Raw genomic sequence first — 25886 nt, 5'->3', positions numbered from 1 at the left:
GTGTGTGTGTGTGTGTGTGTGTATGTGTGTGGGAATTTAGACTGTAAGCTCCAATGGGCCAGGGACTGATGTGAATGCGTTCTCTGTACAGCGCTGCGGAATCAGTGGCGCTATATAAATAAATGGTGATGATGATGATAATAAAAATAATAATATGTAATATAAAAGGAAGTCAAAACTATAACAATCTGAAAGTGCAGAATTGTGATAAAAAATAAGCCCTAATTTCCCCACACTCTATCCCAATCCTTCCAACACGCCCACATTTGCTTGAGGACACCCCCACTTTCTTTAAGCTCCGCCCTTTCATAGGATATTTGTCCAGGGCCTCCCAGCATCAAAGGGGGTTTAACCTGGTTCTAATACAAATTCTAAATGAACAACGTGACAGGTTTTAGTTATAGTGATTTACTGTTGGTTGATGTAATAATAACAGGGTTTAGTTTTATTGAAGCTGAATGTTTGGAGCCCACGTTTATTCTTTCCTCTGGGTCCATTTCCTCCTCTACCTGGCTTTATCTTTGTTATTTAAGAAGAGATCTGGTATTCCGTCACAAATGTTCAGCAACCGAAATAACACACTGACCTACCCCGTTCCTCCTGCAACTGCTGGCTGGATGTGTATCGTTCATATGTAGACTCTTCGGTGCAGTTCTACCTATGCTGATATCTATACCACGACTTTCAGTAGCTAAAAATTAACCAGCTTCCTTCCTCATGATCAGCTGGATGATGTACGAGACCTGTTATCTTATTGGGCAAATGATTCTCCCCATTACCTGGCACAGTGAGCCACTCTCCAGTTGTGAATCCAGACAAGCAGAAGAGGACACAGAGGGACCTGGAGCCGTCTGACACAAGTTATGGCCCCAATGTTTTATAGACAGACCCTATCTGAAAGTCTTGTCGAAGCTCCGCAGCTTACATGATATCTCCTAAAGATGAAAGTGATGTCCTCTTTTCTGCCGGCCTGTAAAGATGAAGCTCCAGTCCTGAAAAGGACGAGGAGGTAACAAATTAAAGAGGACACCTTATTTTCATGCGTAGTGGACGTTTCTGTGGAACAGACATATAACAGAGGTGTACAGTGATACAAGGATGGTACTGTAGGTGCAATCAACCAAAAGAGTGGTCTACAAACTGCGGACATGTCTCAGCTGTTCCTGTGTAGCCGGCCAACCATGCTGGCCGTGGCTCTGTCCTTAGGATATTTCATGTACCTATTCATGGGAGCAATGATGTTCCAGCTGCTGGAGAAACCTGCCGAATCCAACTCCAGGGACAAATTCCAGCTTGCCAAGCTCGTCTTCCTCCAGAACTACACCTGCTTGGATGCCGCGGCCATTGAACAATTCGTACAGGTATGACGCCCAACTCACCATGGCTTCTAATTCTGTCGTTCAACTTTCTTCATGTGCAGTGGTCAGTACTGCTGCCTCAAATCTGGGTTCTTGGGTTTCACTATCTGTGTTTTTATGTTCTCCCAATGTTTGCGTGGGTTTCCTCTGAGTACTCTGCTTTCCACCCACAGTCCCAAAATCAAGCTAGTAGCTTAATCGGCTGCTGAGAAAATGAGACCCAGACTGTGTGTTCATATGGTGGAGATTTAAACTGTACGCTCCAATGGGGCAGAGACTGCGTTGAGCCTCCAATGTTGGGACCCCATGATGTCAACAGTATAGAGTTGGGGGTTGCAGGGAAGGGACACCCATAATTTAGGTATTAGTGAGTTGTGGGTAACTTTTCAAAACTTTCACTCTAAGAACCAGATTCAGTTACCAGCAATGTCCTGTTAGAACCTTGTGGGCTGTTCGGGAGGTTAAAATCATCACTTATTTTTGCTCACACCCCATAGAGTAAAGAGGGACCGTAATTGCTGGTGTTGAGTGCATTAACCCCTTCATACGAAAGTCTGGTGGGACATCGTCTCTAAATGAATATGCCCCTAAAAATGGAATCAAGTATATGTGAATTACGCTTAGAGGAAAATTGAGAATATATCTGTTTCCTCGTGATGAATGCAGCTTTTAATGTTTCTAATCCAATACCAGATCCTGGTTAATTCCTCAGGTTTTCATACGCTCTACGCATAACCGAGCCGTAACAGAACACAAACAGATACATTGTCTCAGGACAGCAGCTTCACCCATCATGCACTGCTTCCCAATTATTATTCCAAATCCATAGGCATTTATTTGTTTTCTTTAGTTGGAGTTTATTGTTACATAGTTACTAGGTTAAGACGTAAGACAGATGTACATTTTTATTACAATGTATCATTGTGAAATGCTTTAGTATCTTTATGTTATATTTTTATTCTTACATTACTGTAACGACTTGTGTTCTGTACAACCTCCAGGATCACAAATAGCAGCCATGGAAAAAATAGAAGCTTGCCACCTTACTTCTATAGTTTGTCTAGTCTAAAAGGGAAATCTTATTCCGGTGTGGGAGATTCTCTAATATAAAATCAACGATAGAAAGGGGGGATAATAGTGTATGGTGTGTGTTACATATATCTCCTTTGAATAATGGAAGCACTCACTCAGTGTTGGTGCTATATACGCTTTGAACAATATTGCACCAATGTTAGATGTAGTAGAACTGGATACGATGTGTAATTCACCGGGTATCTGTCCACTTTATCCTCCAAATCTCTCTGCCCTTCTATTGGTTACTTGTGTTCCAAAAATGAAGGGGGGAAAATAGGGGGGAGAAAACAGACCAATAGTGTATCAGTATGTCTGTCTGTGGCAGATGGAATCTCTAATTGTTATTCCTTTACCTATCTAAAGATTTATATCAAATAAATCTAGAGAACTGTTGTTGTAGATGAAAATAAATAATTGTGGTCATTTCTGAAAGTTGCACCTACCCCCTATGGGAAACCATGTACTAACCTGCCCCGTCTGTGACCAGGGTGTGCTACAAGCGGCCGTTTATCCGGGGCCTCCTCTGTTCCTTGTACGGTCCAGCTGAAAACCGGGGGGTAAGTGGGTTGACCAATCACAAGCCTCGAGAGACTACGGCTTGTGATTGGTCCTCACACCACCATATAAAGGTTGTGAATGAAATTGATTTATCGGTTCTGTATTACAGAACTGGCAGAATACAATGCCACAGCCGCTGGTTGGGGGCAGGAACCACATAATGTGTTTACGTAGGTGGCAGTGCAGCTATATAAGCTCAAATGGAATAGAAGATATAAATTAGACTTTGCTAAAAAAAAAAAAACTACAATACGCAGCAGTTCGAACTAGACAGTTGCTGGTGTCAGATTTTATAAAACAAACACCAGCAGCTCTGCATGTTTTATAAGTGTTGGAATATGTTGCAAAGTTTGAGATATATATTTATTTGTGATATTAAATATTGATAAATATAAAAATAACCAACTTACTTTAATAAATCTAATACTAGTTTTGTGATAGTTGCCTAGTTTTGCTTTATTCTGAAGCAGATATCGTCATCTTTCTGAATGAAGATATTAAGGGGGTACAAAGCTGCAGATTTTTTGGCAGCTTGGAAACCACTGCACATCGCTGGAGATGTTCCCCTCCGAACTGCTGAATGAATGATTGCGTTTAGCTGCTCCATGTCTGGATCCTGGAATGTTGGGAGCCCTATTTGGAAAAAATGGGACATTAAATGGTCTACATGAATGGTTACATTACATATGGAAAGTCTAGCGACGAGGGAACCCTCTAGATCTCCCTCCCCCAAACAAAGCCGAAGTTAAATCAAAACCACATTTAATAAATAGACCCCCCCCCCCAACCTGCCCTAACATTAAATTGTTAGTATTCACATTTAAAAAATATTGCTATTTAACCACCAGCAGTCTCAGCATTAGATTGTTAGCACTAACATTTAATAGTCAGACCCCCCCTCCACACAACCAGCCCAGACAGTAATAGCTTCATCATATAGTAACCAGCCCCAATATCAAGATAATAGCATTCACATTTCCCTAGCACTAATTTATTGCCCCCCACATTTAAGAGACCCCACACTGAATTAAAAGACCCCCAAACCCACATTAATACAACCTCAAATAACATAAATGCCCCCACGTAATATTAATACTCCTCCAACAATATTCACCTGCTGTCCACATAGGATGGAGGATCCATTCTTCCCCCAACAGATTGCTTTAGTCTCTGAAGTGAGAGGAGGGAGAGGAAAGGAGAGAGGAACAGAGCTACCCCAAATAGCAGCACAAATCAAATGTGACCCCCCGCATACCCTCCAGCATGGTCGTTATCTACATCCCCACCAGGACTCTCCACCACCACCGTTCTCTCCCCACCCCCCGTTCTCACTGCTCCTCCTGTTCTCTCCAATACCCCCCCCATTCTCTACATACCCCCAACAAAAGTTTACTCATCTCCTTGTATGTTTGTTCCTTGTTATTCTTCCTTCTCTGTCGCTTCCTTTTGGCTCTTCTCAGCTCTGTTCCTCACGTATCCACTGGCATTGCTTGGCATCAGATACACTATCATGGAGCTGGGCAGAGAGTCGTGAGACAGAGGTGATTTTCCTGAAGGTTGCGCCACATGCGGAGGGCTGAGACCATGGCACCCACCCACCGCCCTCCTTATAACCCTGCCTGGAAGGTCCTGCTCTTCTTCACAGTCTGGGCGGCACTTTCAGGCAGTGATATTTCCGGTAGGTCTCCACCCCGTGCGGGGCAAGGTGGGTTCAGCACACCGTCTGTTCAATCCATGGCCCCCAAGATATTAGGCATTCCTGAAAGCCGACAGAATGCTACCTACAGACAGGTTTGCAATCTGGGAATCATCCTTTACCTTCCTGGTGGTTTTTCCTGTGTTTTCCCCCGAGGTTTGCGAAATCGCTGCTTGATATCATCATGGCTAAAATGACTAAATGTTGATGGAGATTTATAAAACGACGATTTTCCAGCACTTTTCTATCAGTTCATCCTTTCATATATTTTCAGTTTTGAAACCATTCAACAAAAAAAAGAACTTTGAAAACTATCAATTTCCAAAATCTGCAGCTTGATGCGTTTGGCCATAAGAATCAAATGCTAAAGTCTACTTAAACCGATTGACATCTCACACCGGTGCACTAGGGGGCAGGCTCGCCCAGATATAGAGATACCAGAACAAGCGTTTACAGCCTTACAATTGGGAACATAAGAAACGCACCTGCTGCACTAAGTTCTGATGCAGGAACGCATAGTATCAGAACAGCCACTCAGCATAGTTATGTAAAGCACATCTGTCCCGCGGTATCACTACAGAGTAAAAGCAGCTCTATGGCACATCGGCAATATTCGCTGCAGTAAATTACCCTTTTCTTTTCCCACATGTGACATAGTGTAAACACAAACAGAGAAAAAGACAGTGATAACTCCTCCGCAACAAGTCTATACTTTATCACCACTGAAATAAAGCGTGACTCAAAGTGTCCCGTGCACCACAGATAGAAATCACGTCCAGCTGCTCAGTATTTACATATATATATCCCCTTAGTGCTCCCAAGGGTAAAACTAAAGTGCTCTATAAATAATATATGTAATAAATCAATAATCTACAATCCCTGTATTTGCATATAAGCGAACATTGTTCCTGTATGATGCTGGTGAAATATACAGTGGATGAAGAGAGGATACTTGGTGTATGTACGAGCCACTCAATGACCAGTCCAATGCATGTGTGTCTGTATATGTGTATGTATATGCATGTATATATATATATATATATATATATATATATAATCCCCCCCTGAATGGCCGGTGATTGGGTGTCGCCCATTTCTTCCAATAGGACATATTTTGTCCTATTGGAAAAAATATGGAGATGTTGCCTATAGCAGCCAATCAGATTCTAGTTATCATTTATTTAGTGCATTCTACAAAATGACAGCTAGAATCTGATTGGTTGCTATGGGTAACATCTCCTTTTTTTCTTTTTTTTTTTTATAAACGTTTTATTTTTGCAAGGTCATGAGAACAGCATAGGACAAATGACAAAGTGCACACTGATAGCATAAGTATACAGGAGGAAACCATATCAGCCATCAGCATGAAACATAAGAGGATACTAAGTCAACCAGTCTAACAATTTTAGTAATGACAGATGACCTAAGGTTTTATAGAAAGAGGAAGAAAGAGAGAGAATACATAGAGGAGGAAAGGAGAGAGAAATGAAAGAGAAGAGGAGAGAAGGGAAGGAGTGAGTGACTAGATCCATTGTTAGTTGGAAAAAGATCCAAGAAGAAGAATGAGGTTTTAAAGCGGAGTTAAATAAAGGGTGGGCAGGCCTGGAAGAAGGATAACCATGGGTCCCAAACCCTGGAGAAGGCTCCGGAGGAGTTTCGGATAATACTGGTCATGTATTCCATCCGTTCAATCTGCCAAATTCTGTTGATTATGGACTGCATGGAAGGAGGGGATTGCGAACGCCAGTCTGCCGCTATTTGGCAGGTAGCTGCCGAAACAATATGTCTAATCAATTTGTTCTCATGTCGGGATGCCGAGGGAGCCCCCATAGGGAGAAGAAAAAATTTTGGCTCCAGGGGAATATCCACCAGGAGAATTGAATTAATCAGGCCTCTTATCTGGATCCAGAAGCCTGACAATTTTGGGCACGACCACCATATGTGGAGAAATGTGCCTTCGTGGGAGCACCCTCGCCAGCACCGATCAGATGAATCAGGATGGATTTTGCAAAGACGCGAGGGCACATAGTACCACCTATAAAGCATCTTATAAACATTCTCTTTAATTCTTACGCAGATGGAACTAGAGGCGGCGTTCTCGTAAATTTCAGACCATTCCTCTTCCAGTAGCTCTTCTCCAAGGTCCCGTTCCCAGGTTAGTTCATGGGGGGGTCTAAGAGAAGAAGAAGGGGAAGCAAGTTCGTGGTAAAGCATTGATATCAGACCTTTGGTTGAAGATTGGCGTAGACAGAGGGCTTCGAAGGTGGAGAGAGGTCGGGCTAGCAGGCGATCTTTAGCAACACTATGGAAATGGCGAAGTTGCAAGAACTGATAAAAGTGCTTTGAGGGAATGTGGATCTGTGATTGAATTTCAGAAAACTGAGGAAAAGTTACTGAGGTGGATAAATGATTGAGGTAGATGACTCCCCGCGAATACCATGGCTGGAATGAGTTATGATGTAGTCCGGGAGGAAATTCCGGAGAGTTGAATAGCGGAACAACCGGAGAGGGATGGGGAGATAAGGCGAATTTTTGGGATGATGAGTCCCAGATGGATAATGTGTGTGAGACTATTGGGTGAGATAACAGACGTTTGGGGCGACGAGGCCTCGGGACCCATAGGAGAGAGGATAAGGAAAGCAGTCCCAGACCCTCTGCCTCAATTTTAGACCAAACTCTGGCTTCCATCCGACCAGACCATAGGACACACTGAGCAAGTTGAGCGGAGAGGTAGTATCTTTGAAAATCAGGAATCCCCAGACCTCCCCCCCGCGGGGACCTCTGAAGAACCTTAAGTCGGACCCGGGGTCGTCTGCCCGACCAGACAAATCTGGAGACATGGAATTGTAGGAATTTAAAAACATATGGCGGTATGCGGATGGGGAGAGTCTGAAAGAAGTAGAGCAGCCTAGGGAGGATATTCATTTTGACGGCATTAATGCGTCCAAGCCAGGAGATATAGAGCTGTGACCACGATGTAAGGTCTATTTTGATTTGATCGAGTAGGTGAGGAAAATTGGCTTGAAATAGATGGCGATAGTGCTTTGTGATGGAAACACCCAAGTATTTAATTTTGCGGCGACCCCAGTGAAAAGGGAAGGAGCGTTCTAATAATAACTTGTCTGTAGCTGATATATTAAAGTCTAGAACCTCCGTCTTATCTGGATTGATTTTGTAGCCCGAGAAATAGCCATAGAGATCTAGTTCCTCTAGGAGGGGGGGTACCGACGTTTTGGGATTAGTGATAGTGAGCAGAACATCGTCTGCATATAGGGCAATCTTATGGGTAGAGGGGCCCACCTGTATGCCAGATATCTCATGATTGTTACGAATTCTGGTGGCTAATCGCTCGATGACTAGAGCAAATATCAGTGGGGAGAGGGGGCATCCTTGACGAGTGCCGTTCGTGATCAAAAAGGGCATCGAGGTCAGACCATTAGCGGAAACAGTAGCTGACGGAGATCGGTAGAGGGCCAAAATACCTGATAGGAATTTGTCTGTGAATCCCACTGCTCGAAGCACACCCTCCATAAATGACCAGGAGATGCGATCGAACGCCTTTTCGGCGTCGAGCGCCATGACGAGAGAGGATAGATTATCATTGTTTATCATGTGGATTAGATCAATAATCCTTCTGGTATTATCGGGGGCTTGGCGCCCTGGAATAAAGCCCACCTGGTCAGGATGGATGAGGGCTGGAAGGAGTGGATTCAACCTAGAGGCCAAGATTTTTGCAAATAATTTTAGGTCAACATTTAGTAACGAGATGGGCCTGTAACTAGCGCAAAGAGAGGGGTCTTTTCCCGGTTTGGGAATTACAATTATATTAGCCCTGGTGGTGGCGGAGTCGAAGGGAGCCCCCCCTAGCACTTCATTGAAAAATTTTGTCAGATGAGGACCGAGGCAAACTTTTTATAGTACTGGGGGGTGAGGCCGTCCGGGCCGGGAGCTGAGGAGGATTTCAGGGACTTAACTGCTGTCAATACCTCCGATAGAGTAATGTCTTCATTCAAGACAGATTGTTGTGTGGTAGTAATTTTAGGGATGGGTGTAGATAAAAGGTAATCGGACAGGGTGGGAGGCTGGGGGTTCCGACGAGGGGAGGGAGCATCGAGGTTATAGAGGGAAGAATAGAAGTCTCTGAATTCTCTAACTATCCCTGTTGGGTCATAAGTTACATCTCCAGAAGGAGACTGTCGAATTTTATCAATATGTTGCAAGGCTATTTTTTTCCGGAGCTTTCTAGCTAATACGGAATCAGCTTTATCCGCCTTATCATAATACCGTTGCTGGAGCTTCTGCATCGTGACAGCTGCTCTACGGGAGAGGATGGTATTTAGTTGGCCCTTCATTGACGCAATCTTGGGAAGTAGGGTCGGGTCGTGGTGAGTTTGATGCTGAGTAAGGAGTGAAGCTAACCCACTTTCCAGGGATAAGATTTCCTCAGCTGCTTTCTTTCTAGCTGCAGCTGATTGACTAATTAATTGGCCTCGGATGGTAGCCTTGTGAGCCTCCCAAACAATTCCGGGGGCAACATCAGGGGTTGAATTTTCCTGAAAGTAATTGGTAATGGAGGTCTTAATGTCTAGGCAGATAGATCTATTAAGTAAAAGTGCGTCGTCTAGGCGCCATCTACTGCGCTGTGGGGGCGGTTTGAGGAGATCTAGTACGAGGGAAACACCCGAATGGTCTGTCCAAGAGAGGGGGGTAATGTCTGCCCGCGTCACATGATGAGTGAGTGAGTGTGAGATGTGTAACATATCTATGCGCGTGTATAGTTGATGTGGGGCTGAGAAGTGGATATAATCCTTGGCGTCTAAGTTACATAGTCTCCAGGAGTCATATAAATGATGGTGTATAAGGAGTGTGGACAAGGTGGCGGATTCAGAGGAGGAGGAAATACCCCGCCGAGGAGAGGAGGGGGAGACCTATCGAGAGCCGGGTCGAGAGTAACGTTAAAGTCACCTCCCATGATAACATGGCCCTGCGCCAACCGCTCAATTTGCTTAAAGAGCTTTGTAAAGAAAGGCTTTTGCCTCTGATTCGGGGCATAAACTGAGACCAGAGTGACGGGAGTAGACCGGAGAGTGCCGCTCACCAAAAGAAAGCGGCCTTCTGGGTCAGCATGGGTCTTGGAGTGAAGAAAGGGGACTTTACTATGGATTAAAACAACAACGCCCCGTTTCTTGCAGTCTGCAGAGGCAAAGAAGGTCTGGGAAAATTGCTTACCCTGGAGCCAAGTATGGACACCTGTGAGATGAGTCTCCTGAAGAAGAACAATGTCTGCGTTTTCTCTCCTACAGGCACCCAAGAGAATCGTACGTTTATGAGGAGAGTTGAGGCCATTCACGTTGACGGAAAAAATCTTCAAAGCCATGGCAGTCGCGAGGAGCCAAAGTCTGGAAATAGGTCTAAACAGTTAGATAGGGAACAAAACCTGTTAGTTTGTGGGTGGAACAGAAGTTTGAAGAGACAATTAGAGAGTGGATCAAAGTCACAAGAAGAAGAGAAAAGAGATAGAAAAAGAAGAAGCCCAATTGGGCGAAAACCCTGAGTAAAAGGAATCCTAAGCGGATTCAAAGACATTATTATAAGCTAGAGCGCAGTAAAATTAACAATGTCAAAGGGTGCACGGGGGGGTGGTCCTTAGGCTCGCACGGCATCGACAGCCGCCAGAGCCTCGGGAGACCCACAAATAGAGTACATTAATTGAAAAATTCAAAATCAAACCATGGAACGGTGTGCAAGGTAAATAAAACTTGTACAGTAAATATTTATAACAGTTTAAGGAAGAGAAAAAAAAAAAAAAAAAGGGGGGGGTTAGGGAAGTGGAGGGGGGAGGGAAGGGAGGGTAGGAAAGAGGGGAGAGGGAGGAGGAAGGGACATGGGAAAGGCAAGCTGCTCCCCCTTCCAACAGCAGGGAAAAGGCCACATTACAAACAGCCATAATATTACATAATGAGAAGAAGCGTGAGGGGTCTGGAGGCCAGCAATAGAACTATTGGTAGAAACAAGAAAAAGAGCAACCACCAAAACAGAAAGCAATAAAACATATTATGTAAACTACTTGAGAGTGTAGGGTAGTAATCGCTACCAACTGACGATGAAAGTCCCCCTAAACACAAGGGAGAGTTAAAACAGGAAGAAAACAAAAACAGACACAGATAGGACCATTAGTGCAACAATAAACAAATCAGGGAGGATCTGCATCCCTCGGACGTCGTCTCGAAGACCGGGACCAATCGGGCTGCGCAAGCGCCGGGCGCTGGGTCTGGGAAGGAGTAGCCTGAGGGGCTGACGGCTCGGGAAGAATGCCCAGCTTATCCAAGAGGCTCTGACCCTGTTCCAGCGATTTGACAAAGTGGGAGGAGTTGTCAGCAAATACTTGAAGCTGGAAAGGGAAGCACCAGCGGTAGCGGAGGTTGTGTTGTCGAAGAATCCTAGTGACTGGCTGAAGATCCCTCCGCTTTTGTATCGTGGAAGGAGCCAAGTCCTGGAATAGCTGGAATAGCTGGATGTCCATGTCCCGAAATGTAATTACTGGTCGGTCCCTGGTAGCGGAAAGAATACGATCTCTGGTCCGGAAATAATGTAGACGGACAATGATATCCCGAGGAGGTTGGCTGTTTGGGGGTTTGGCTCTCAGGGCACGGTGAGCCCGATCCAAAAGACAGTCAGTCTCAGAGATGTCCGGGAGGAGGTGAAGAAAGAGGGCCATGAGGAAGGCTTGAAGGTCTGCGTTACCGATTTCCTCAGGCACATTTCTGATGCGGACATTATTACGGCGAGATCGGTTCTCAGAATCCTCTTGCTTCTCTTTCAAGATTTCAACTTCGTCACGGAGGCGGGAGAGTTCCTTATCAGTTGCAGAGTTGGATCGGCAAATGTCGTCAGTTTTTGATTCTAGGGCGTCTGTCCTGTTTCCCAGCGCGTTCAACTCTGTTCTGAGCTCGCTGACCACTTTTGTCATTTCCTGATAGAAAGTAGTTTTCACCCCCTCCAAGAGACTGGTCATTACCGCTTGAATCTGAGGGTCAAGTTCAACTTCAGACGATGAAGATCCCAACGCCCCCTGGCGATCAGCTTGTGGAGAGGGGGGCTTCGCTTATGATCCAAAGAAATTTGCAGAGGTTCCTGCTGTCACTTTCTTTGGTTTGGAAGCCATGGTGCCCTCAGGCGAGCCGATCTGGCCGTTGGATGGGATAACAAGGCCAAGGTCAGGTAAAGAGAGGGAGAGGGAAAGGAGGGTGCACACCGAACTCGGTTCAGTTGAGAGGGGTCCTACCCGGGATCGGGCAGCATAGTAAAGTTCACATACTAGCCGTGGGTGTAATGATGAACAGACGAATCAAGGCACTTGAAAGGCTGGTTTCGAATAATAATCAACCGGTCACGGGCAATAATAATGGTAGAGAGCGTTTTGCTCGTATGGGGTTTGACTCCAAGAGGGCACTCTGAGGATACGACTGGTCACCACATCCGTCAGGATTAGATCTCACAAGGACAGTCAATATATTTGGGTGCACGTAGAAACTGTAGTCTCCAATGGGGGAGGTTGATTTTATGTTACAGGTGTAGTGGCACAGAAACGACACAATGGGGCAGCAGTTGACCCCTCAGGCTCCGAGACCAGATGAGGGTTTACATCGGATTTCTGACTGCTGAGATGTAGCAGCAATACTTAGCACACCAGCATGTAACTGTTATTAATAATACAGTTGAAAATATATTAGGATATAAGGACGGTGTAGTTTGCTTGAACGGCCACAGGGTGGCAGTAGTTTCCCACACTGGAAGTTTGTATTCGATCTAGTCTGTGCAATCAGGTTGTTGACTCACAGTTCACTGCACGGAACAGCCAGAATTTCACGCAGGAGGGAGTCCCAGCCCAGTCAAGACGGGGATCTACTGAAGGGAGCCAGCAGTGAAACGTCGGGCTGTTTTGCCGGACACCGACTGACAAATCAGGTGAGTTGTTGCTGGTGGTGACCGTGTCTTAAGCGCTGCTGTCAGTGAGCTGCCTGAATGTCCCCCTGGTGTCAGCGCTAGCACAGGGCTGTTGGTGAGGGTCTCAGTTGCATCTCAGCTGCGGGGGTAAGAGCGGGAGAGGGGGGGGTGGTGATGCCGTTCACGGAGGGCCCTCGGTCAGTGAGTGGGGGATAAGAGCACTTAGCGGGCACTACTGTGCTCCAGCCCCAGCTGGTGTATCAAAGGGGAAACGTTGCTGGCACTGTGTGTGTGTTCCGTCGGCGGTTACAGCCGCACCGCCATTGCGAGCTGCAGGGTCAATGAGAGTTGCGCGGTTCGCGCCAAAAGCAGCGGTGAGTTAAGTGCGGGCAGCGGGACTAGTGTGGTGTCCCGATAAAGGTGTCGGGCAGAAGCCCTTGGTGTCCCAAGACCGGATGAGCGGCTTTTGGTCAGATTAGCTTTGTCAGAGACAAAATTTAAGCGCTTTCCTTCTTGTTGTGGCAGGAGACGTTAGGAAGTGTGACCGTCCATTTTGGCTGCCAGCCCACGCCCACATCTCCTTTTTTTCAAACCCACAGTTTAGTAAATATACCCCCAAGATTCCATGGTGATGGTGAGGGGAGAGCGGCTGAGCCCAGCTCTATATTATAGCGTAATAACACAGCTAGCCAGTATGAGCGTGCAGCATGTAGGAGCAGCCAGAATTTGTTCTATATGTAATATATTACCTGCATTTGTCCTCCTTGTAGTGCGACATGGTTTTTACCTATCTGCAAACTCTGCACCCTGGGCACAATTTATACTTAACTCTAACTCTGCACCAGACTGTAGATTGCAGAGTAAAATGTGCTTGTGATAATGCAGGGGCGCACCGAGGATTGTCGGGGGGGGGGGGGGGGGTTTCTCCCCGCCGACCCCCAAAAAAAACAGCAAAAAAAAAACACGAGAGAGAGCTGCTCCGTTTCGCCAGCGCTGTCCTAAACAGCAGCCAATTTTTCATACGAGAGCATCAATATTGGGGCATTTTGATGTCAGAGCAATTTGGATACAGTCTTCAGTGTCCAATCGATTTCTCAGCTTTGTTTTTATGTTCGTTAGAGTGGAAAATCCTTGTTGGCAAAGGTAGGTTGTTGCAAAAGGCAGCAACTTTTTGACTGCCTCCTCATGTGCAATTTTGATGTCTTTGCAGCTGTTGACATCCAAAAATATGACAGATCTGCTTTGTTTTCAAATGCAATACGTGCTTCATTATTACATCGAAGCTCAAGAAGTGCCTCTGCCAACCCTTGAGGCTCTTCTGGTACAACAGCAATTTCATATTTAAAGGGGTCTACAATCCAACTGACAGCATGTGAATCGGCAGCATTACCCCCAGGAATTTCATTTTTACCCCATTTGGGGTAATTTACCCCTGTTCCCTGACCACTAAGTTATTGGTTATATTATTATTATTATTATTTTATTATATTGGTTGTTTTTATATTCTTTTGAGTGCTTTATGTTTGCAATAGTTTTATTAACAACAACTTAATTTGTGGACAATAATAACTTAATTCAAAGAAAAGAGAAGATACTCCGGCCTCTGAAACAAACACAATATAAACTCTAATAGGAAAAGACCGCGCTGGATCAGATCAAGAAAAAACACGATCCTGAAAAATAAGTTACTGATATAACAATATATTGATTGCACACAACACTTGTTCATCAATATATAATAATACAATTAAAATAAAATAAAAATTATGATAAAAAATACTATAAATTATACACAAAAAATGCCAAGTGTCTAAATATAGTATTGGTAAATCAGCTTGTTGGTTACTAAATGGTAAATTTAGTAAGTCAGCGGTCATAAATGTATATAATGAGCTCGTTAAAAAGTCACTGCATGTAATAGATGAAATTATAAATGCGCTGACTGTGGCAACATTGTATCAAATGTCAATAAGCTGGATGTATGAGAAAAGTGAATGAGACAATATGGACGGAACTCACAGTTCCTGATGTGAAGTGAATAACAAGATTCACGGTAAGATTGGACCATCTGTGATGATTCTACTGATGAGCTGGTGGGTTTGTTAACCCCCGATGGCACCATAGCCCCTCGTGTGGAGGCTTAACCAGCAGCTCCGTGCTGAGTCCACACTCAGTGAGGAGATCCAACCGGAAAGTTTACAGCAGTCTGTCCACTAATGTGGTAGGAATACAATTATACTTACAACTTGTATCACTTCAATCCAGATATCCGCTTAATATTCCCGTCTCCAGAAACTTCTCCAACGTCAGACGTCGCCTAGAACAGGCTCCATAGTCAATTCATGCAGAAAAGGGATTGGCCTAGGATTCTATGTAGTCTTGACGCGTTTCTTTGCCGTCAAAGCAATTTCTTCAGAGGAAATCAGCATTGTGCTGCCATAAAGTTCAAAGTGTGTATATATATATATATATATATATATATATATCTCATCATCATCATTTATTTATATAGCGCCACTAATTCCGCAGCACTGTACAGAGATCTCACTCACAACAGTCCCTGCACCATTGGGGCTTACAGTCTAAATTCCCTAACACACACAGACAGACACAGACATACAGACTAGGGTCAATTTGTTCGCAGCAAATTACCCTACCAGTATGTTTTTGGACTGTGGGAGGAAACCAGAGCACCCGGAGGAAACCCACGCAAACACGGGGAGAACATACAAACTCCACACAGATAAGACCATGGTCGGGAATTGAACTCATTACTCCAGTGCTGTGAGGGAGAAGTGCTAACCACTAAGCCACCATGCTCTATATATATATATATATATATATAAACTTTATGTGTCAGCATGTACATAAGTAGAAGAATTTGTGCACAATAAAGCTGTATAGGTGTAAGCTCACCTGCCAAGGTCATGATATCTCCTGTAAGTAAGCCCCAACCTGTTTAACAACAAGTGTACTCAGGATGTCACAGTTACAAACCTTCCCTTCAATTAAAAGGGGAATATGAATTTGGCCCCACAACTGATTTCTGGTGTAAATCTCTGGAGACCCCTGAAATGGCTGCACTTTTGGGGGTTTAAGATTCACTATATCTTGTCTTCTACTGTTTTCAATTTTAGTATAATTTTTTCTTTTTTTAAAATGAAATGTTAATAATAAGAATAATAATAAGAATAATAATAAGAATAATAATAATAATATGATTTGCAATTATTTATAAACTCCTGCAGATGGGTGAACGCTGCTTGGGCAATTGCTTTATATGGCATTTTTTCTCCTGGAGCCTCACAAAGGTCAATGAGATAAACGCTAATTAGGTTCTATTGGCTGCCAGCGGACGGGCCGGGATGCCAGGAGGAGATTCTGGGCCATGTTTACCCAGGACCACAAGAAATCATTTGTCAGTTTGTTCAAACAATGCTGCAAACATCAGCGGCCCCGGGTGTCAGCTCGGTTCCACCGATAACCAAAGTGTGACTCACGACTGGCCCTCGTCCCGGGTACTGTATGTATCTCAGTGTCCTATAGGAACCACACAAGATACGTTATAAGGAGGAGACGACAACTTGTCTATTAGATGCATGCAATCTCTTCCCCATCGGTACAGAGTCTACTTACCTGTCAGTACATCAAACTCAGAAAATACATATTACAATATACAATGTATTTATATATATATATATATATATATATATATATATATATATATATACAATCTGCGTCATTATAATTAAATATTATAATGTGTTAATTTACTTGTCAAAAACTACTGCCCATGTATAATAAGAAAGGATGTGAAATATATGGCTATATATGGCTATTACAAGTCACCTTAGAGTTCTAAATAAATCGCTCAGTCTGCAGTCTCTTTTATGTGGTCTTGGAGCTATTTTGTGACATCTAATATCCTTATCTATCGTAGTACAGGGCACCTTATTCCATCTATAATAATAACTGGTTACTAACAAGAAAGTAACCTACAGCGACAAACTAATCCATTTAAAAAATACCCTGGGGTATCAAAGTGGGATCTGCCCGTCGAGGTGGCGGAGGGTGGGGAATTAATGGGAGTAGCTGGTGGATCAGGGTGGGCCGGGCATAGGGATGCTTCTCAAATTCTACAACAAGGTTTTGACTCGCAGGACAAGGGGTGTAGAGCGGACATGGATGTGGTCATACCTAATTATGTGGGCGGCCGCAGAGGAGGTGTCTCCACCCTGAGCTTTTAATGTGATGCCCACTTGATGCGGACAAGGACATTTATCTACACATAAAACCTATGTTATACAAATATTTGCATGTATTAAACACTGTCCCAATTCTCAATCACACTCACGATTCATTTAAACCATACATATTTAGGAGAAAATGTTCCATTAATAGACAGTGGGGTCCTGATCGGACATTGGAGTGAAGTTTTTACCATCTCTAGCTATGCGCATTTTTAGCCAAATCTTCCGCCCATGGGGCAGAGGGATTTTCCTGCAGTGGTTTTCAAAAAAGGAAAGTGGTTGAACATGAATATATTGTTTTCTGAGTGAGGGTGGTGTCATATCGTCGCTTTAAGCACCACGTTTAGAGCGCAGTGTCTACAGTCAACCAAATTTTAAATAATTTAGGATTTCCATGTGGGGGGAGGGGTAAGGTTCATCTTTTACACAATTTTTTATATAAAAACAGTTCCATTGCGCCTCCCATAGACACATAGCATACATAGAATAAAAATACAAGCAAAAATACTGAATATATAGCAATGTTTACAGTGTTTATTCATATTGCCATAAAATAGTGTCTAGATTTTTAATAAATAGGCATTAGTGTGTGGCTCTCTGTGCCCACCTCTGGCCACAAGTGGTACTGCAGTAACTACTTTTTCTTTTTTGGGGGAATCTCCACTTTTCCAAGCAATATTTTTTGCAGCCAAACAGGAGGGCTGGTATTTGGGATTTTTGTTCTCAATTACTTTATTAAAAGAACCATTCCAGCGGCAGTCTTGAACAGATGATATAGTGGCAGAATCCAACCTTCCCTCATATGAAAATGTGAAGAGATAACTTATTGTGCAATCAGCGCAGTGCCCCTAATTTTATTATTGTAAATGCAATAAGTATGTTTTAGGGGCTAGTATTTTTTGGAGATCCTGTTTGTGTGACATTTTTAGACAGGAGACTACATGTAAATTACCATTGGGCCTCAGATAGAGGGGGTAGTGTTACCTTGACCACTGCATTGCTTTAGTTGTAATGGGTCTCCTGTCCTGTGTGTGTGGTAGAGATAATATGGAAACTGTCCCAATGATCCATAGAAATATTTAGGAATCACAGATTACTGTAAATTCTAGATAACACATTGCTCCCTGTACCTAGAACTATCCCCTGTTGCTAAACATTATATGTGATATGCCTATGTTTGTAAGTTTTCCTGTTGGCATGAAGAGAGGTCTGGTCTTTATCAAAGCCAGAGGAGAAACAAACTGAGCATGAGCATAGGGTAACTAGGCATTGGTTCAGACAAATCTAGTCCTGATTGGTTGTCTCATTGCAGTCTAACCTCCCTCCCAGATTGGCCACCGGGCTTAGACATCCACTAGGATTGGTGCAGTATTTTCAAGCTCGTATTTGAATTTATGGCAGGGGCGGAGGCTGGTTTTGCCTCTTTATATAGAGCACATGTTGTCGTATTGTGTGTGTACCCGTCAGTACCACAAACTGATATGTAACCGTCCTTGTAAGCTACCTATGAGCAACGCTCACAATGCCCTTCATGAGGCCTATTACCTGCTGTAATCCTGTGACCTACAGATAAGATCTCACACTTTAATCCATTCCCCCGCTCTCTAGTCCAAAGCGGTTCTGCAGCAGCTAAACACTACACCCAGGATAAGAGGTTCCAGGTCCCGCTAGAGGAGCCTGGTGGTGGCAGCGACGGCTCTTCTACAACTAGTCCGCAGTTGGCCCTCCCAGTTGGTAAATGTCTGGTGGCCGGGTATCACCAGGAGGGGTGGTCGGTACTGGAAGTTAAAGGGAACCCCAAAGGGAACCCCAAGGCCAATCAGTAAAACCACAGATAAACTGATGAGAAATGACCAATGAGCTGCAGGCAGAGCTGGATTTGGTTGGTCAGTTTACCTAGTCTGATGCAGGAGGGACGGAGATGGGAATTCGATGGCAGCACAAATGCAACGTAATTCCTGCATCTCAGTGTCTCCTGCATTGGTGCCAGAACTGGAGCCTGCACCACAGGCCCTTATGGTTCTGGTGATCGGCACAGTTTTATATAATGTAGGTTCTGCTGGGTTACTAGATAATCGTATGTGTGGCTGAGGTTGATTAATAGGTGACGCTGGGGCTGCAGATCAAAGGAAGCACATGGGTTCAAAACTTCTATCCCAATTAGGGCCGTGTATGGACTTATTCTGGCTCTAATGCTTTGTCATTACAGGAGGTGTCTATATTTATATATTATGTTCAGTACATCATTGGTATACTATTCGGGGGCCAATAAATTTTTTAAAAAAACAAGCTTCCTGGATTTCTTTCATTGTGACCCCACCTTGATTTATGACTTGGGTCCAATTTTCACTAAGACTGGCCCTGCCCCACACATGCTAATGACCCCAAAATGAGTACAAAGCCTGAGAATGGTCCAATCAAAGTTAGCTTACCCTTTGCAGCCTGTATGGGTGGTACTAATCTGTGTCGCCCATTTAGAAAATCTTCCTTTTTATCAGTGTTCAGGCCGAGTGGCCGGAACGGGCCGCATCTAACCATATTTACTTGGCACAAATGCAGACACCTGTAATCCCCCTAAAATTGCCTATGGGTTATACAGACAAGTCCACAAAGTGTAGCTCTGTGTGAAGTAATGGGAGTGATTTGTCCGCTGTCTACTGCTACCTGTCCTTCAGGAGGATGTGACTTGTCTTCTGTCTGTACAGATCATCATGGAAGCCTGGGACAAAGGGCTGAATCCTAAAGGAAACTCAACGAGTTACAGTAACTGGGACTTCAGCAACTCGTTCTTCTTTGCCGGCACTGTCATCACCACGATAGGTAATTGTTCCACCAGTCATTGCCGTCATTCATAATATGCTGGATGACAATGTCCCGTCATTGATCGTCCATTGGTCACTTCTAGAGAATGAAAATGAATCGAGTTAATGAGAACTTTTTTAAGAGTTATTACATCACAAATATCAATTATTTGTGAAATGAATGATGTTACTATTTATGGTTGTGGAGATGTTGATGTCTATGGTTCCTTCTAACAAATCAGATTACAGCAGCTCACAATCATGATAATACATGAAAGGAACCTAGTAGAACTCTACACAAAGATACACCCTGTCCATAAGGCATAGGAATAGAGCAGACTGAACCTTCATAGAAGGAGAACTGGAAGCTGAACTGTGCTTAGAACCCTATTTATAAATGTATTTTTTTATTTAACAACCCTATTAAAGCTTTAAGTGAGGAGAAAGGAAATGTTATTATTATCATGTGTAACTAACATGTCTAGTTTACATGTCTGTGGGAGCTGCTTTGTAGGACTTTAGATGAAGACATGATAGGGTCATAACTAGTAATGATTACATGTAGAACAGGGCAGGTGGGAGGCGGATATATCCCACCCTGACACATGTTCTCTGAGTATTAATACAGTTTCTATGTTGGTTGGTTACTGCGCGTGTCTCTCTTCCCTCCAGGCTACGGACACTTGTACCCAAGCACAACGGCCGGACAGGTATTCTGTGTGTTCTACGCTTTGTTCGGGATCCCGCTCAACCTGGCCTTCCTAAACCAGATCGGAAACGGATTAAACACCCACCTGGTGGCTATGGGCAGTTGTATGCAGGAATCTGGAGGTTCTGGGGTAAATAATCTAGAAATAATGATAGTCTCTGTCTACAAGTGTGACATTGTCAGGCATTATACATTTTTTTGTCTTCTTCACTGTCCATTGTGACACCAGCCAGATCGAGGGTAAAGTGTGAAAACACGTCAGGCGGGTCAGGGATAAAAGTCGTTTCTAACATTCAACCCTGTTTCACAGCTCCAAAAATAAGTGACATTTGTGTGGTCAGACACCGGGGGTCCACGGCACATGGTGCTATATTTTCCTCAGCAATTTTATTATATATGTTACTAGATATTACATAGCATTGTTATATTCGGATATACACTATCCACACCGGGCACTGAGCTTGATCTGAAACCGAATAAACAAAACAGAACATAGCAGCAAATGGTTAATATAACACAAAGTAATTAATATATAATAATATAACACAGCCACTGCCCCTGTTAACTTACTAAGGGGTCTATCATTGGTGGCTGGTGGGCGGCAGTAAGAATCATTTTATATGGCTGCATAATGCTTACATGGCCAACATGTTCCTCTCTTTGTCCCGTTGGAAACCATAGGCCTGATATCTAGGTTATCCCACCCCCATCCTGGTCGAGACCCTTATCGTAATGTGAACTGCTCATCATATCGTAACCAGACCTGGCAACTGTGAGCCTTATAGGTCTCCCTAATGGTATCTATATATTCTAAAATAAGAGTTTTCTTCCTGCCTCTGTTCCACAATTGCACTAGTCATAATTAAAAATATTAACACCTACTCATCGCTCCAAATCTTTTCCTTCTCCAATTAGAGATGGACCTCAAGCCTTCAAAGCACACATATAGCCTCCTCTTGGGTACAGCAGATAATTCCTCTGAACGGGGAACCCAGAACCACACTCCCTGTGCCCCCAATCTCACACCCAACATGCACCCGTTCCTTTCAGTATTACACACAGACCCCCACTGACCTTTCCCCTAATAGCCTGTTTCTATTGAGCGTATGTGGCCATGCCCTCAGCGCTCACCGCCACTGCGAGGAGCAGATAAACCACTGCAGGATTACCTGGCGCTAACATTGCCGCCTCATAATGCGCCACACGTTCATCCAATCCTCTCCGCAGGTGCAGTAACCCGCGGTATTGTACACGTCACGGCCCTCTCTTCCCCTGAGTGTAATGAATAATATGTTGTAGCTGGGAGCTGTGCCAGCCTCACCAGACCTGCCTCTTGTTTCGGTCACGCTGGGCTCTTGCGATGAGGTCTCTGTCGCTGCTGGGCGTCCCCTGGATGCTAACTCCTGTCTCCAGGTCTTCTATGTTCCGCTTTTGCCATCCTCTGCATAGGCCTGAGGAGCTTTCCGTGGCAGAGCCATTGAAGCCGCTGCAGCTGGTCTCCAGATGAAGTCCCTCCACCACGGACAGCCATTGTGTTGCCAGAGCCACGTTCTCCTGAGTCTCTCCTGGCCACTCTCCATCTCTTACTAGTGCTGTAGTCCACCATTAGTCCACAGCTTCCGCTGCTAAACGATTCACAGAGTGAAGAACATGCTTACTACTGTCTGCGAACGCTCCTCCCCTTTCCCTATGCATGACCCCGGTAGGATCTTAAGCCCTCCCCCGAGTTACCTCTACCAATCCTTGCTCCTCACCCTGCAATACACATTTCCATACACTCTCACCTGCTTATTCCTAGCTCAGTCATGTCCCCCTTCCACATATCTTTACATGTTCCAGGGTCTTTTTTAGCTGCACTCCATTTCTCAAGGATATGCTGGTTCAATCTAAATTTTTCTGTTATTTAAAGGAGCTGACCAATCCCCTCCTTTCAGGTCCCGGCTCTCAAATATTGTATAGCGGCGTAAACTCTACAGCAGTAAAACAGTAAAGACAGAGCTACGCCGGGATTTATTCATCAATACAGTTATGACTTTTCTAAGACAATAGTAAATGAAATACATTATGTACGTGCTAATTACTGTAACTCATTGGGAATATTAATCACATAGCCAGAGTCCATCTGGGGTCCTGCTAGCCAGACATGGCCTTCCAAAGAATTTTCGTGGTACTCAGTTCCCCTGAGATCTCCATAGACTCTGATGGACGACATTTGGCCCCTGTATCCCAATGGTGAAACTCTTCTCTCCCCCCAGGTGATGAAGGTGGTGATGATGGGCCTGTTTGTCACCACAGGCTCCATGCTCTTCCTCGTCTTTCCCCCGATGATCTTCAGTTACGTAGAAGGCTGGAGCTACGGAGAGGGGTTCTACTTTGCCTTCGTCACGCTCAGCACCATTGGATTTGGAGATTATGTGTTAGGTAACCACAAACATATCAAAACTATCTATAGTCATCTCTACGGTTTTCTGTATCCATCATGGAGAGGACGCAACATTAACATTCAGCGCTAATATGGCGCTAAGTCATGTGACAACCTACGTAGAACCTAGTAGCAGAGATCTCACAATAATGGCATTTTCACAGCTCTGTCTGTGTTTTATGAATGTCCCCTGATTGTACTGTGCTCTGGAATATGTTGGTGCTATATAAATAAAGTAAGAATACATATTTTCTTCGTTACATTGTACAACCTACACATTAATGTCACACAGTCCACGTAGGTGACACTGGGCTTGATTTACAAATTTGGTTTTGCGCTGTGGCCTAAACTCTCAGCCCAGCGCACATCAAAGTGCGGCCTCCTCTGCGGGAGATTCCTCCGCAACTAAGAGGAGCGTCTCAGGAAATATCTGTGCAAAAGTGTTAGCGTCACATCAAAGCGCACCCTCTGACCACTTTATTACCACCCCTCTCATTACATAAAATGTTTTTTTCTCTTATAATACTGCTTGGTTTAACCTAATTTATACATAAATGAATCGTGAGTGTGAGTGGACATTAGTACTGTCTACATTATATGTGACACGTTTGTGTGTGAAGGAAATGTGCTCATCCACAGGGCAACATGGAGGCACAAAACGGACCCCATTAAAAATATTTGTTACCTCAAATGCAAAATTGTACAACCGTGCCCAGTACCGGAGCTACGAATGATAGCTACTACCACTACTACTACTAATAATAATAATAATCCACATTGCTATGACCGCCTCTGATAATGTGCTCTCACCATTGTAATAATCTTACTCTGAAGATGGAGTCTTGTTTCTGCACTGCTCTGAATAACGAGACGTAACCGATCCGTGCGTGGAACGTCCCGCAGCTTCTGCAGACTTCTGCTCCACCCATTGGCTGCATTCTTCCTTTGTGAACTAATGCGCCTTGGCAGAAGTCTAGGCTGATACTTACAATGGGACGTTCCTAACACCTTTTTCCTGCACTTCTGTGGAGAAACGTGTTCCCAGGCACTCTACCAGCAACGTAATAAATAACTTTAAACACACAAAAGTGACAGATGTAATAAAGTCTCGAGGTCTCGTCACTCTCGTGATTATTTGGGGCTAAAGGGAGCAATACTTTAGGAGAAAAATAGAAATGTGCTATTTAATGAAATAAGTGGGTATAAAGTGTGTGGAGGTCGGAGTTTGATGTGACATTTACATAGTGTACAGCTAAAGAGGTTTACACCTCTCTGCGCACAGAGGCTGCAGAATTGTGTCCCAGGAGAGGAGAGCAGGCACCTTAAAGTGTATTGGGATGACTAACATTGTGCACCGAGCATGCAGAGGTGCACACCCAGCGTGTGTCACAGCTCTGCGTCTGTGATAGGTAGCAGACTGCATGCAGCATAAGATGATAACTCTCAACATTTATATAACTGATCCAACCAAACTCCTCCCTGAACCACCAAAACATGCCCACTTTCTACTCAGCCACACCCACTTTTTGGCAGATTCCACCTGACTTCAGTGTAAACTCCACCCCCTTTTTAGGTCCACCAATCAGGATGGTTGGGAGGAATGCAAGAATAACCAATGAAAAAAGTGGGGGAAATATCACAGTATTGTTATTATAAGTGGGTGGGTTTGTTTTTCAAAAAGTGGTGTTATTGGGTGGAAAGTCGGCTTGTTTGGGTGGATTGGGGGTGGGGTTTGGGTGGATATGGGGAGAGTATTAGTTTTTCCAGGTGTTGACATTAGAAATATTGGGAGTTATGTTTGAACTAAAGCTGATTGAGAATAACGTGTCCCATATTGCTCTCCGTCATGAACATCTCACTTATAACTCTTCTATGTCCTCATTTTCCAGGGACGGATCCTAGCAGACATTACATCGCCATCTACCGGGGTTTGGCCGCACTGTGGATCATTTTCGGCCTGGCCTGGCTCGCTCTAGTTTTTAACCTGGTTGCAGAGCTGGTGGAGAAATTAGTCCATTTGCGGAAGCACAAAACGCACGTTGCTAAGGAGGAAACGGCCGTGGTGCGGAAGACTGAAGATCACCCAATGCAGAGGAGGGTTCAGATCTAGCACTGGATGTAGATCCCTGTGTTGAAGAACACTTTTCAATTCAGAATTACTGGACGTGTATATTCCTCATATGGAGACAATGCTGTGAATATTTCCTTTACAAGTCCTGATAGTACATTGTATTACGGAATAATAACAGAGTATGTTCATTAGGGGACATATTTATTGTTTGATGAACTAATCTATATCCAGATTCACATTGTGGATTATAAACATCAGATTGAACTGGAATTTCTGCATTCAGATTTTCACCTCCATATGATACAGTTCCTGCATCTACTGATCATATTACGGGTCCTGTTATTCCTCTCTTGTCATAGATAATATTCCTGAGAGACTGCCGGGATTGTTATCAATGTTGTACAACTTCTAAAGGGACATTATTCTGATATATGACTTATCCTAAAAGTACTATGTTTTGTAGATCACATTTGATTAATGCAACAAGAGTACTCCCCTGACTGAGGGATGTATTGTTCAAGCTATAATAATTGGTTAAGGAAGCGGAAATTCAACCGTGTCATGATAATTTACCCCACTAGGGGGCACTGTTCCATTTGAACCTCTGGATATCATCTCATTTTACCTAAACCGCCATCCATCATCATCATCATCATCCTCAACGTTTATTTATATAGCGCCAGAACATTCCGTAGCGCTGTACAATTGTGAACAAACACAATCATAAATCAGTACTGGATAATACAGACAGACAGAGAGGTAAGAGGGCCCTGCACGCAGGCTTATAATATCATATCGTAGAGTTGAAAACAAAAGATTCATTCTCACAGTTTGAGCATTATAACAATTATAAAAAAAAATATTTTTTACTATGTCAGCTCCTGTCCTGAGCCGGAGAGTAAAGGGGCCCCAGATCATATTATGGTCAGGGGCCATGGTCCGTTTAGCTATGCTACTGTCTGGGGTCCTGTGGTAATACTGCATCTGGATAATAAATATA

The 25886-nt window shown here is 44.0% G+C and overlaps 1 protein-coding gene across 1 annotated transcript; it reads left to right on the top strand.

The window, feature by feature from the left end:
- The first annotated feature begins 1148 nt into the window (after window positions 1–1148).
- On the top strand, window positions 1149–25886 carry KCNK16 (potassium two pore domain channel subfamily K member 16). Its single transcript, XM_075204418.1, has 5 exons — window positions 1149–1361; window positions 19589–19703; window positions 20357–20523; window positions 22649–22814; window positions 24705–25886. Exons 1-5 carry the CDS (start codon window positions 1149–1151, stop codon window positions 24923–24925), a joined length of 882 nt encoding a protein of 293 aa, XP_075060519.1. The 3' UTR covers window positions 24926–25886.

The sequence above is a fragment of the Mixophyes fleayi genome, chromosome 3 (assembly GCF_038048845.1).
Source record: "Mixophyes fleayi isolate aMixFle1 chromosome 3, aMixFle1.hap1, whole genome shotgun sequence".
Lineage (NCBI taxonomy): Eukaryota > Metazoa > Chordata > Amphibia > Anura > Limnodynastidae > Mixophyes > Mixophyes fleayi.
Note: the sequence above shows the minus strand (reverse complement) of the source record. Positions and strands in the feature narration are given on the sequence as shown.

What these genes read in the sequence shown, in the direction of transcription:
- KCNK16 (XM_075204418.1), top strand. Translation starts at nt 1,149, where the DNA reads ATGTCTCAGCTGTTCCTGTGTAGCCGGCCAACCATGCTGGCCGTGGCT. An exon ending in CCATTGAACAATTCGTACAG is followed by an intron (nt 1,362 to 19,588) that starts GTATGACGCCCA and finishes CTGTCTGTACAG; the next exon opens with ATCATCATGGAAGCCTGGGA. An exon ending in ATTTGGAGATTATGTGTTAG is followed by an intron (nt 22,815 to 24,704) that starts GTAACCACAAAC and finishes CTCATTTTCCAG; the next exon opens with GGACGGATCCTAGCAGACAT.